This window comes from Cetorhinus maximus, chromosome 11 (assembly GCF_964194155.1).
Source record: "Cetorhinus maximus chromosome 11, sCetMax3.hap1.1, whole genome shotgun sequence".
NCBI classification, from domain to species: Eukaryota; Metazoa; Chordata; class Chondrichthyes; order Lamniformes; family Cetorhinidae; genus Cetorhinus; species Cetorhinus maximus.
This window is the reverse complement of record NC_135889.1, coordinates 6,256,822-6,270,254: the sequence shown is the minus strand read 5'-3', so window position 1 is coordinate 6,270,254 and position 13,433 is coordinate 6,256,822. Positions and strand designations below refer to the sequence as shown.

The window sequence follows — 13,433 nt, the reverse complement described above, 5'->3', positions numbered from 1 at the left end:
CTTTGGTCATTTATTTTGGTTTTTAAAACTTTCCCAATCCTCTGGTTTACCACTAATCTTTGCCACATTGTATGTTTTTTCTTTCAATTTGATACTGTCCTTAACTTCCTTGGTTAACCATGGTTGGTTTATCCCCTTCCTAAAACTCTTCTTCCTCACTGGGATATATCTTTGTTGTGAGTCATGAACTATTTTCTTAAATGTTTGCCATTGTTCATCAACCGTCTTTGCTGCTAAACTCCTTTCCCAGTCCACTCCAGCCAACTCCACCCTCATTCCTTTGTAATTACCCTTACTTACGTTTAGCACAGTTGTTTCTGATCCACGTTTCTCACTCTCAAACTGAATGCTAAATTCTATGTTATGGTCACTGTTTCCTAGGGGATTTTTTACTCTGAGATCATTTATTAAACCTGCCTCATTGCACATTACCAGATCCAAAATAGCCTGATCCCTAGATGGATCCACAACATATTGTTCTAGGAAACAGTCCCGAATACATTCTATGAATTCTTGCTCGTGTCTACCTCTGCCAATTTGATTTTCCCAATCTACATGAAGATTAAAGTCGCCCATGATTAATGTACTGTCTTTTTTACATGCCCTCATTATCTCCTGATTTATTCTCTGTCCTACAGTGTAGCTACTGTTAGGGGGCCTGTAGACTATTCCCACCAGTGTCTTCTTCCCCTTGTTATTTCTTATCTCCACCCATATGGATTCTACATCTTCTGATCCAAGATCATTTCTTGCTATTATACTTATTCAATCTCGTACTAACAAAGCTACCCCATCACCCTTTCCTTCCTGCCTGTCCTTTTGAAAAGTCACATACCCCTGGATACTTAGTTCCCAGGTTTGATCTCCTTGTAACCATGTCTCCATAATGGCTATAAGATCATACCCATTAACCTCTATTTGTGCCGTTAATTCATTTATTTTGTTCTGAATACTATGTGCATTTAAGTCAAGAGCCATTAATTTTGCCTTTTTACCAATTTTTCCCCCTTTGACCCTATTTGCTGCTGTTTTTTTACGTTTGTACACTTTGTCCCTTCCTGTCACACTCTGGGTATCATTACCTAAATAGCTGCTCTGTAATGCTGCCATATCCTTTTGCTTTGTAAGCCTATGTATCTCCTTTCCAGAACCCTCCCCCTTCTATTTAGTTTAAAGCCCTCTCTACAACCCTAGTTATTTGGTTCACCAGGACACTGGTCCCAGCACAGTTCAAGTGAAGCCTGTCCCACCGGAACAGCTCCCTTCTACCCCAGTACTGGTGCCAGTGCCCCATGAACTGAAACCCATTCCTTCCACACCAACCTTTGAGGCACAGGTTTAACTCCTTGACTTTATTTACCCTGTGCCAGTTTGCCTGCGGCTTGGGTAGTAATCCTGAGATTGTTACCTTGGAGGTTCTGCTTTTTAATTTAGCTCCTAGCTGTTCAAATTCTTTCAACAGAACCTCCTTTCTAGTCCTATCAATGTCATTGGTACCAATGTGGACGACGGCAACTGGATCCCTTCCCTCCCATTCCAAGTTCCTCTCCAGCCCTGAGGAGATGTCCTTAACCCTGGCAACGGGCAGGCAACACAGCCTTCGGGACTCCCGCTCATGGCTGCAGAGAACAGTATCTATCCTCCTAATTATACTGTCCCCTTCCGCTACAATGTTCATGTTTCCTCCCCCCACTAGAATGGCTCCCTGTACCACAGCGCTGGGGTCAGTTCCCTGCAGTCCCCGCTCTCGTCCACACAGTTTGCAAGAACTTCATAACTGTCGGACAATTGCAGGGCTCAAGGCTCCTCTAACCCTACCCCCTGGGTCCCCATACCTGCCTCACCTGCAGTCACACCCTCCTGTCTCTGATCACAGACCAAATTTGAATTACCTAATCTGAGTGGTGTGGACCACCACCAGGGGCAAACTGTCCAGGTAACTTTCCCCATCTCTTCAGCTTGGACTCGAGCTCAACTCGGGTCCGAATTTCCTCGAGCTGCAAACACCTACTACAGATGTGTTCACTCTGGATCACCTTGGGTGTCCAGCAGCACCTACATGCTGCAGCAGCAACACATCACCCGTCCTGCCATCGCTATCGTATTTAATTTAATTTATTAATTAATTACTCTAGTATCCCTGCTCCTTACACTTTATTGTAATTATTTTGATTACACCAGTATCAGTCCTATACTTAACAAGCTATTTTTAAGAAAAGGAGAGAAGAAAAAGACGGGAGACCTGAACACAAACTAAAGACCTTACTTTTACTTTAAGAACTAGAAATACTCACCAATCCTACTCACCAATCAGCTGCTTTCCCTGCACTCACGTCATGGTTCGTGACGTCACTCCGCCACCAGCCTCACTGCAAGTAGGTCTCTCGATCCACACCTTTTATCCACTCCCGCTCACCTCTCACTCAAAATATACTATTCTGAGCCTCAGGAATAGAATAAGCCTTAATCACTTACCAGATACTCACCAATTAACCAGCTTCTTCTCCTGTATTAGGGCAAGAATCAATTCCTGGAGGCTGAAAACGTTTAGTCAAAAGCAACCAAACACCTCTTTTCCTTCCTCTACTGAACTCCCTGAAGCGCTGAACTCCAGCACTCAATTGTAAGTCGCACTGAAGTGCTACGTCGCACTGAGTTGGCTACTTATATATGCTCCTAACACAAAAGGCCTATCTGAGTCACTTAGTGAGGATCCAGTTGCAGCTGCTTCTTAATTAAGTTGCTCTTTCACTGGAGCCCTTGAAAAAACCCTGTTTCAGGTTGGCAACTACAGAATTTAAACTGTAGATTTCAGTTTAATGCCAACTACAAACTAAATTAGGCTGGTATAAAATAAAAATTTAGACTTTCTTACCCAACGACTGCATGCACTCGGTCCTAGGTCCCGTATGACTCTTCCACAGATATATTCATATCAGGCAAATAAGAATGGTTTAATTAGACCGCAGCATATCTGAGAACTCAGCTTAAACTACTGCCAGTAATTACTACCATTATTCTAACAACAATCAATCGAGGTTAACAGAGAAAAACACAGACAAGGGTCAGGGTGAGACTGCTGCACACAATCAGTGGGTCAGAGGGAGACTGGTGAATGACTGAAGTGGCGACAGAGGCTATCTACACAAATTGTTCATCTGCCTTTTGCAGAAATACTAGTGGAGCTGTCGTTGCTTGAGCTGGACCGTGACTCCTTGGGACTGGTGACCTCTACCTGTCTGAACCCCCACCTTTGCTTGTAACTCTTTCGAGTTATCAACAGTCACAGATTGTAACTCTTTCGAGTACATTCACGGTTCTTGGTTTCCGGGAGTGGGACATGAACCCACAACCTTCTGATTCAAAGGCGAGGGTGCTATGAACTGTAGTGGTACGGTACCTTGAGACAGAAGACCTGGCAGAGACAGTCGACGGCACATGCCCTCTGAGCCTTGCTCCCGGATGTCCCCCAGGCTGAAGCTCTTTTTGTCGAGCATGCACTCCTCCATTTTCACCAGCTCCTCCCTGGTCTCCTTGTGCTGGACTCCGCCGCTGGCTGGGCTGCCGGCGCAAGTGGCGACTGCGCCCGGGGACGGGTAGTAGTAATTCACCACCTTCCTGAGCGAAAGGGCTTCGTAAGTGGCGGCCACTCTCTCCCCAACCACCGAGGCGCAGGAGACCACCAGGTTGTTGAACGTTGAGGGGGCTGCAGAGGAAGGGCTGGGGGGTTGGGCGCCCTCGGACGCCGGTAAAGGGGGGGGGTTTGGAGGGTGCGGGTTTTTCGCGGAGGGGTCCGACTGGGAGTTGTCGGACAGCTTTCTGAGGTACGCCTTCACCGCCTCCTCATCGGGGTAGTGGGAGCTCCTGGGTTTCGCGGCGTTTGCCACTCCACTGTGCCCCTGCTGGGGGCTGGGAGGCCCGCCGTCCTCGGCGTTATCGGGACGCGGTTCCAGTTCCGTTTTCTCAGCCGTGTCCAGCAGGCGCTTGGGCTGCGCCGGCTGGGGGAGCTCAGAGCCTCCTGCGTCTGTGCCTCGGTCAGGAGGAAGCTGCTCGCCAGGGTGGTGGTCGGGGTTCGGAGCAGGGTGCTTGTGCTCAGAGTTGGTCAGCGCCATGCCCAGCGGGCAGTAGTGACTGTCCGAGATGATCACGTGGTCCTCTTTGTCCATCATGGTCAGCAGCAGCTGGTGGCAGTGGTGGCACTTCTCCGAGTTCTGCCTCTTCTCGTGGGGCCAGGGCTTCTGGACCAGGGCCAGGCTGTGGTGGGCGCCGCAAGCGATTTGCATCACCGCCCGGCCGGCCAGGTGCTCCAGCTTCTGAGGCTTTGCCACGGGGAACGCGGTGGTGACGAGTCCCAGCTGGCAGCCGCTGCCCCAGGCCCAAACCTCTCGCCTCGACGACAAGGCCAGGGTGTGCTGTTCTCCGCAGGCCAGCTGCACCGTCTTGGCCAGCTCAGGGGGGCTGGTCTCGGGGTCGGAGATGGTGACCAGGGTGGGCACTGGGACCTGGCTCCGACCCTGGACTGCGCACTGGCAGGACGAGTTCTCTCCCCACATGTACACAGCTCCATCCTGGGTTACCGCTCCGCTGTGATGGCTTCCGGCCGCCACACTAACCACGTGCAAGCCAGCTAAGGCCTGCTCCAGAGTGGGGACTGCTAATCGATTGGCCTCACAGTCTGGTCTCCACGGAAAGCGTCCAAAGCTGTAGACGTCACCACCTGAAAAGAGAAAAGAATTTCAGGCGCTCGTTCATCCAAAGTGCTTGCGTTCTGAAGAATGGCCCCAAGGCATCACAGTGCTGGAAGAGATTAAAGAGATAAGGGAGGAGTGAAGCAGGGACAGGGAGCCAAGGTGGGGATTGGTCATGGGACTTTGTGCCAAAAGAGCACTGTTTTGGATGAGCATAACTTTATGGAAGACCAGCAAGGAGAGCATTGGGATAGCCAACTATTGGGTTCCAAAGAAAGGTCATATTGGACTTGAAATGTTGACTGTTTCTCTCTCCACAGATGTTGCCTGACCTGCTGGGTTTTTCCAGCACTTTGTTTTTATTTCAGATTTCCAGCATCCGCAGTATTTTGCTTTCGTCATATTAGAATAGTCAAGTCTGGAGGTGACCAAGCCACTGTAAGAGGATTTCAGAAGCAGATGCGTTGAGGTGAGGTAGAGACGTGGTGGTCTCTGTGATGGAGAGAATATGGATTCGGAAGCTCAGTTTGGGTTTTAATGGGTCTCCGAGGCTCCTGCTTCAGCCTAAGCCAGTGGTCAGGGTGAAGGATGGGATCAGTGGCCAGGGCGAGGGATAGAATCAGTGGTCAGGGCCCAGAGTCTGTGGCAGGGGCCAAAGCCATTTGTCAACGTGTAACTGAAAACAACTACACCTCATCTCAGACTGGATGTCAGACAAGCCACCCGAGGCAGTGAAGGGGGTTAGGGGATGGCGAAGAGGGCAAACTGGCAGCATACATGCGGAAGCTGAGGGCACGCCTGCGGACGATGTCGCCAAGGGGGAGCACATTGATGATGAGGAAGAGGGGACCTCGGATAGATCCTTGGAGGATTGCAGAGGTAATGGTAGCGGGCTAAGCAGAAAAGCCATTACTGGAGATGCTCTGACTAGAGATCAAAGTGGAACCAAGGCAAGGTACGAGAGAGGGTACAGAGGAGATTCATGGAGATGTTGCCTGGACTGGAAAATTGCAGCTATGAGGAAAGATTGGATAGGCTGGGGTTGTTCTCCTTGGGACAGAGGAGGCTGAGGGGAGCTTTGATTGAGGTGTACAAAATTGTGAGGGGCCTAGATAGAGTGGATGGGAAGGAGAGAGGTCAGCGACTCGGGGGCGTAGATTTTAAGTGATTGGTAGAAAGATTAGACGGGAGATGAGGAAAATATTTTCACTCAGAGAGTTGTGGGGGTCTGGGACTCACTGCCTGAAAGGGTAGAAGAGGCAGAAACCCTCAACTCACTTAAAAGGTGTCTGGGTATGCACCTCAAGTGCCGTAACCTGCAGGGCTAGGGACTAAATGCTGGGAAGCAGGATTAGGCTGGGTGGCTCGATTATCAGCCAGCACAGACACGATGGGCCAAGTGGCCTCTTTCCGTGCTGTAAACTTCCTATGATTGATTCTAAGGTGCATCAAACTGAGCTAGAGAATAGGAGGGGAGGAATTGGAGGGGGAAAGTTGTGGTAACTATGTCTAGAGAGGTCAAGGAGAGATATAGTTATATATAAATAAAAAAAATCAGGAGTAGGTCACTCAGCACCTCGGGCCTGTCCCACCATTCAAATTTAGATGATTCGAATCTGTATCTAAACCCAATTTACCCAACTTCCAACACTATCCCTTAAACCAACATAAGTCTATCAATCTCAGTCTTGAAAATTTCAATTGACCCAACATCCAGAGCCTTACGGGGGGACAGAGTTTCAGATTTCCATTATCTTTTACGTGGAGGGGGTACTACCTGATTTCACTCCTAAACAGCCTGGGACCAATTTTAAGATTATGACCCCTGGTTCTTAATTCCCTCAAGTGGGGGAAATAATTAGTTTGTATCTACCTAATCGAATCCTTTTCTCATTTTAAACACCTCAGTTGAATCACCCCTCAACCATCTGAACTTGAGGATACAATTTATCCTCAAAATTTAACCCCTTAAATCCTGAAATTCTACTGAATCTGCACCCTACCCTCTCCAAGGCCAACATATGGAACTCCCTCCCGAACAGCACTGTGGGTGTACCTACACCACATGGACTGCAGCGGTTCGAGAAGGCAGCTCACCACCACCTTCTCAAGGGGCAAATAGGGATGGGCAATAAATGCTGGGCCTAGCCAGCAATGCCCAGCTCCCACAAACGAATGCAAAAGAACATCATTTCTGAGGTGCGCTGCCCAGAACTGAACGCGGCGTACCAGAGGGGGTCTAACCAGAGCTTTATCCAGCTATCACAATAACAGCCGCCTCTCTAGCGTTAAAGGCCAACATTTCGTTATAACATAAAATAAAAATTAAAAATGCTGGAAATACTCGAGGAAAAGTCATCTTGACTTGAAGAGTTAACTCTCTTTCTCTCCACACATACGCTGCCTGACCTGCTGAGTATTTCCAGCAATTTCTTTTAAATCTGAGATTTCCAGCATCCACAGTAATTTGTTTTTTGTAACTGTGCCAATACTTCGCTTACATGTTGTGCCCGTCCACTAGGATTTAGTGATTTCTGTACCCGGACATTCCAATCCCTGGGTTTCACCGCAGCCCCGAGTTGCTCTTCAGGGAGAAACTATTTTCAATTCGGCTTTCTTGGAGATCGCCGCGGCAACCCAGAGTGTTCCAGGCCCAGGGTTCAGATGCCCCAATGGGGGCCAACCCACTGGCGCCCAGGTCGCTGGGTTCCCGCAGAGAGTCTGGGGGGGGGCGTGATCCCACATTAACACGTAATGCCTCCTCTCCACCCCACCCCACCCACCCCCCCAGCCCCGGCGCACTACATTCCAAGCGCACCAGGAAGTCAGCTCCCCCCTGCCCATCCCCCGGTTTTCCCAAGGCAAGGGGCGGCAGGCAGCCAATGGGCTCCCGGGAGGCTGCTTGGCAATTTGACTATGTTAATGAGGCGGGTAGGCCGCAGGTTTAACCTGATTTGCAGGTTTTGCAATGGGTTTCCCAGGCAGCTGAAGGGAGGGGAGGGCTGCTTCGGGGAGAAGTTAAGTGCCTTTACAGCACTGCTTGTGAGCCAAGGGCCCCGTACCTCAGGAAGGATGTGCTGGCCCTGGAGAGGGTCCAGAGGAGGTTCACGAGAACGATCCCAGGAATGAAAGGCTTAACATATGAGGAACGTTTGAGGACTCTGGGTCTATACTCGATGGAGTTTAGAAGGATGAGGGGGGGATCTGATTGAAACTTATAGAATACTGAAAGGCCTGGATAGAGTGGACGTGGGGAAGATGTTTCCATTAGTAGGAGAGACTAGGACCCGAGGGCACAGCCTCAGAGTAAAGGGAAGACCTTTTAGAACAGAGATGAGGAGAAACTTCTTTAGCCAGAGAGTGGTGAATCTATGGAATTCATTGCCACAGAAGGCTGTGGAGGCCAGGTCATTGAGTGTATTTAAGACCGAGATAGATAGGTTCTTGATTGGTAAGGGGATCAAAGGTTACGGGGAGAAGGCGGGAGAATGGGGTTGAGAAACTTATCAGCCATGATTGAATGGCGGAGCAGACTCGATGGGCGAATGGCCTAATTTCTGCTCCTATGTCTTATGGTCTTATGGAACAGGGATACTTTCCCCTGCCACCACCACCACCCTCTGACAGCCTCCCATACAAGCTGTCTGGGTTCAGATCCTGCACCCAACCCCTTCCCCCACCCCAGGGTCAATCTGCCTGGTCCTGCAGCCTGTTATGGAGTACACCTTGCTATTACTGGACTTCTGCGCTCTCACCCCTGCCTGTGTAACCCACTCATTATCCAGGCCTTGGTCATTTCCCTGCAGTTCCTTGTCCAGCTGGGTCACGTTTGACGCTTCCCCCCCTTGCCTCCAAAGCAAATTCGCTCGGTTGGACTGGCTGGCTGACAGGCTTTGCGACTGTCGCCTGTCAGGCTGACTCTGCCCAGCCCGCTCACCTTCTGTCAGCAGCACGCAGTGTTCTGTTCCCAGGGCTGCCTGCAGCACCACCTTGCCACCAAGGCCAGGCAGCTGCTCGGGGGTCTCGATGTTGCCGCGTGCCGTCCAGACATGCAGAACACCTCGATCGCTGGGGTTCTCCTCCTCTCTCGGGCTGCACAACATTAAATAAAAGCACAAGTTGAAACCCACACAATAAAAGCTGAACCGCTTCGCATTTTGTTTTACATGCCTTTTTGGTTTTAACAAATACTTCCTTTGCTCTCTGGGGTATTTGGTCTTCTTGATTTGGATTTCCTCTCTTTCCCTGCTGTTTTATTTTCTTCGTTTTCTTGACTAGGCGTGAGACGTCACGTGGCCTGTGGCTGCCAGGTTAAGACCCCCACCCACATTGCCCTCCAGGGACAATCTAGACTCTCCGATTGGCAACTCAATTTAAACCAGGTTGGATTGGAAACCGTACAGAGCAGACTCGAGCCTGGCTGGGACTGCACCAGCACTCTGTGCATTGTCCTTTTCTTTTTTGGAGGAGTGATTTTTGGCTGCCTCTTCCTCCCCCTCTGTCTCAGGTCAGACCCGAGACCAGGAGTGCGTTTTTATGGCACCGCTCAAGCTCTCGGGCCATCCCAAGAGCGCTTCACATCCAATGAGACACTTTTGGAGTGTAGTCACAGTTGCGATGGAGGAAACACGGCCACCATTTTGCTACCATTTCAGAAAGCTCCCTCCCACAAACATCAATGAGATCATGACCAGATAATCAGTTTGTAGTGATTTTTTTTTGAGGGATAAATGTTGGGCACTGAGAACAACTTGCTCATTCTTCTTTGAAATGGTGCCATTGGATCTATTAGATCTACCTGAAAGGGCAGATTAGGTTTGGGTTTGGTGTCATCGAGAAGACGGCACTTCCAACAGTGCCGCACTCCCTCCGTACTGCACTCAAGTGAGATTATGTGCTCAAGTCTCTGAAGTGCGCACTTGAACCCATGGCTTTTGTACCTGGAGGCAAGCATGCTTCACTGGGCTGAGACCAACACTAACAGGGATATGCACAAGCTATGTTTGTTCCATGTTGGGTCAAGACGCCTGACAATGGTGCACTTCTGTTAAACAAGAAGTTTTCTCTCTGTAACACGACCATACAAACTGTGCTAGACAGGTCTCTGTCAACGACGCACCACACGCCAAGTGCTGAGGACATCAGTGAACTAAGTCAACAAGGCTGAGTGAACGAGAGCGAGATTTCCTATCCTTGACAGCACTTGGCTTACAGTTAACCTCAGAATTGCTGGATTTCAGAGGAATCTGTGCCCTGGTGCCCCAAACCTGGAGTACTCGGTACAATCCTGGAAACTTGTGTGGCCACAACTGGAAAAGGCCGAGAGCCTGGGACTGTTGACTGTGGAGAGACCCAGGAGCCTGCGGTTGGTAACTGTGAAGAGGGCAAAGAGCCTGCGATTGGTTACCATGGAGAGGGTGAAGAGCCTGCGATTGGTTATCATGGAGAGGGTGAAGAGCCTGCAATTGGTTATCATTGAGAGGGTGAGGAGCCTGCGATTGGTTATCATGGAGAGGGTGAAGAGCCTGCGATTGGTTATCATTGAGAGGGTGAAGAGCCTACGATTGGTTATCATGGAGAGGGTGAAGAGCCTACGATTGGTTATCATGGAGAGGGTGAAGAGCCTACGATTGGTTATCATGGAGAGGGTGAAGAGCCTATGATTGGTTATCATGGAGAGGGTGAAGAGCCTACGATTGGTTATCATGGAGAGGGTGAAGAGCCTACGATTGGTTATCATGGAGAGGGTGAAGAGCCTACGATTGGTTATCATGGAGAGGGTGAGGAGTCTGCGATTGGTTATCATGGAGAGGGTGAAGAGCCTGCGATTGGTTACCATGGAGAGGGTGAAGAGCCTGCGATTGGTTATCATGGAGAGGGTGAGGAGCCTGCGATTGGTTATCATGGAGAGGGTGAGGAGCCTGTGATTGGTTATCATGGAGAGGGAGAAGAGCCTGCGATTGGTTATCATGGAGAGGGTGAGGAGCCTGTGATTGGTTACGGTGGAGAGGGTGAGGAGCCTGCGATTGGTTATCATGGAGAGGGTGAGGAGCCTGTGATTGGTTACGGTGGAGAGGGTGAGGAGCCTGCGATTGGTTATCATGGAGAGGGTGAGGAGCCTGTGATTGGTTACGGTGGAGAGGGTGAAGAGCCTGCGATTGGTTATCATGGAGAGGGAGAGGAGCCTGTGATTGGTTATCATGGAGAGGGAGAAGAGCCTGCGATTGGTTATCATGGAGAGGGAGAAGAGCCTGCGATTGGTTATCATGGAGAGGGTGAGGAGCCTGTGATTGGTTATCATGGAGAGGGTGAAGAACAAGACTAAAAGGATCAAATGAAGATGCCATGTTGCACAAACTAGGCTTGTATTCCCTTGAGTATCATAGATTTAAGGAATGATCTAATTGAGATGTTCAAAATGATTGGGTAGATGGAAAGAAACTATTGTCTCTGGTGGGGGGAGTCCAGAACTAGGTCCAGAAATTTACAATAAGAGCCAGGCTGTTCAAGGATGATGTTGGGAGGCACTTCTTCACACAAAGGGGAGTGGAAATCTGGAACTCTCGCCCCCAGAAAGCTTTGAGGCTGGGGTCAACTGAAAATTCCAAAACTCAAATGAATAGATTTTTGTTAGACAAGAATATTAAGGGTTATGGACCAAGGTAATCAGATGGAGCTAATCTATTTAGTTCAGCATGACCTTGCTGAATGGTAGAACAGACTCGAGGGGCTGAATGGCCAACTCCTGTTCCTATAACCTCAGGATTGATTGGCTATTGTGGAGGAATTGTAGCTCAAGGGAGAGATCACTGAAGGATTCAAGACATATGAACTGAACCCTGATAATATGTTAGAGTAGAGAAGGTTGACAGAAGATTTTGATAGAAATGTTCAAAATCCTGAGGGGACTGGGCAAAGAGCAACTGTTCCCATTGACAGAAGAGTCAAGGACCAGAGGACACCTATTTAAGGAGAATGGCAGAATTGCCAATGGAAACACTAGGAAACAATTTTTTACGCAGCAGGTGGTTAGGATCTGGCATGCACTGCCTGAGAGTGTGGTGGAGGCAGGGTCAATCATGACTCTCAAAAGGGAATTGGATAAGAGGATGAAGAGAGAACATTTGCAGGGCCACTGAGAAAAGGCAAGAAGTGCGACTAGCTGAGCTGCTCCTGCAGAGAGCCGGCATCGCTGTGATGGGCCGAATGGTCTCCTTCTATGCTGTAACCATTTATGATCCCAAGTTGAAATTGGACACAAAATCCAGGGCCAGGAGACAAGGTCAGAAGTCAAGGATGATAGGGATATGGAGAGTACCGATTTAAATAGTTTACACAAGGTGGTGAGTGTGTGGCATGAACAGCCCAGTAAAGAGAGGACAGGGCGGGAGAGGATTTTAAAGGAAAGTTGGACACATATTTGAGGTTTTTGGGTGATTTGGGGGGGAATTATTTTTGGCAGCTGGAGGGATTGAGGTCTTTCCTGGTGCTGGACTCTGCTGTGCTCCAGAATTCGCTGATCTAGACCCAATAAGTCCATTCCGATGGGAGTGTTACCTTGTGTCCTGGCCAGCCATTAGTAAGTCCTCCCCTCACCACTGCCTGTGCAGTCCAGCTCTCCATAAAATTCCACGCAAATGAACCTTGAGAGAAGAAAACATTCATTTCAATGGAGCAACAAATCACATCATCCACGAGGATGTTCCCTCGACTCTACTCCCACCAAACTGCTGACCTCCCAGCTTCCTTTCCTGGTCCCTATCTGATCTGGAAAACAGTCTCTTCAGGTACTGACCCCCTTCTCTCTCAAATCTGCTCACATTACCCTTACTCTTCCAAAAATGGATCCTTGGCTTCTCTGCCCTTGCAAAGCGCTGCCCAAACTCCAAGATCCCTTTCCTCTCCCAAGTTGCTGAACATGTCAGCTCCTCCCAAATCTCTGCCCATCTTTCCCACAACTGCAAGATTTAATCTCTCCAATCAGATTTCTGCCCTGCCACAGCGCTGAAACGGCCCTTATCAAAGCCCCAAATGATGCCCTATGTGACTGTGGCCATAGGTCAACGACAACTTCATTTAGATAGCATGTTTTAATGTAATAAAATCTCCCAAGGAGATTCACAGAGACATTATAAAACTAAGTATAACACTGAGACACATAAGGAGATATTATGGCAGCTGGCCAAAACCATAGTCAAGGAGGTAGGTTTTCAAGGAGAGTCTGAAGGGAGGGAAGCCAGGTAGCAAGGCAGAGAAGTTTAGGGAGGGCATTCCAGAGCGTGGGGCCTGGGAAGCTGAAGGCGCAGCCACCAATGGTGGAGCGATTAAAATCAAGGATGCTCAAGAGGCTGGAATTAGAGGAGGACAGATATCTCGGAGAGCTCTAGGTCAGGAGGAGATTGCAGAGGTGGGAAACAGGCGAGGGCGGTCCCACTCAGCTGGACGATGGAGGAGAGACGTTGGAAGTGGATGCTGTGGCCAACTATTACTAAAAGTTCACACAGGTTGAGAAGGATGAGGAAGGACAGTTACCCAGACTGCCTATTTCCACCTCTGTAACATCACCCAACTCTGCCCTGCCTGAGCTCTTCTGCTGCTGAAACCCTCAACCATGCCTTTGTGACCTTTAGTCTTGACTACTCTAAAAAGCTCACGGTCAATCTCCCGCTTTCCACCCTCCGTAAACTTGAGGTCATCCAAAACTCAGCTGCCTGTTCCCTAACCCGCACTAAGTCCTATTCATCC

The 13,433-nt window shown here is 49.3% G+C and overlaps 1 protein-coding gene across 1 annotated transcript in view; it reads right to left on the bottom strand.

Annotated features, from left to right (window-relative positions):
- als2b (alsin Rho guanine nucleotide exchange factor ALS2 b) overlaps positions 1–12,333 on the bottom strand; it is a 116,282-nt gene extending 103,949 nt beyond the window's left edge. The window contains exons 1-3 of the mRNA XM_078551425.1: positions 12,246–12,333; positions 8,626–8,780; positions 3,401–4,717 (exon numbers count right to left, since the gene is read on the bottom strand). Coding sequence (XP_078407551.1) covers positions 3,401–4,717; positions 8,626–8,780; positions 12,246–12,265 — 1,492 coding nt within the window. The 5' untranslated portion in view covers positions 12,266–12,333. The remainder of the gene's footprint in view (positions 1–3,400; positions 4,718–8,625; positions 8,781–12,245) is intronic.
- Positions 12,334–13,433: the final 1,100 nt, after the last annotated feature.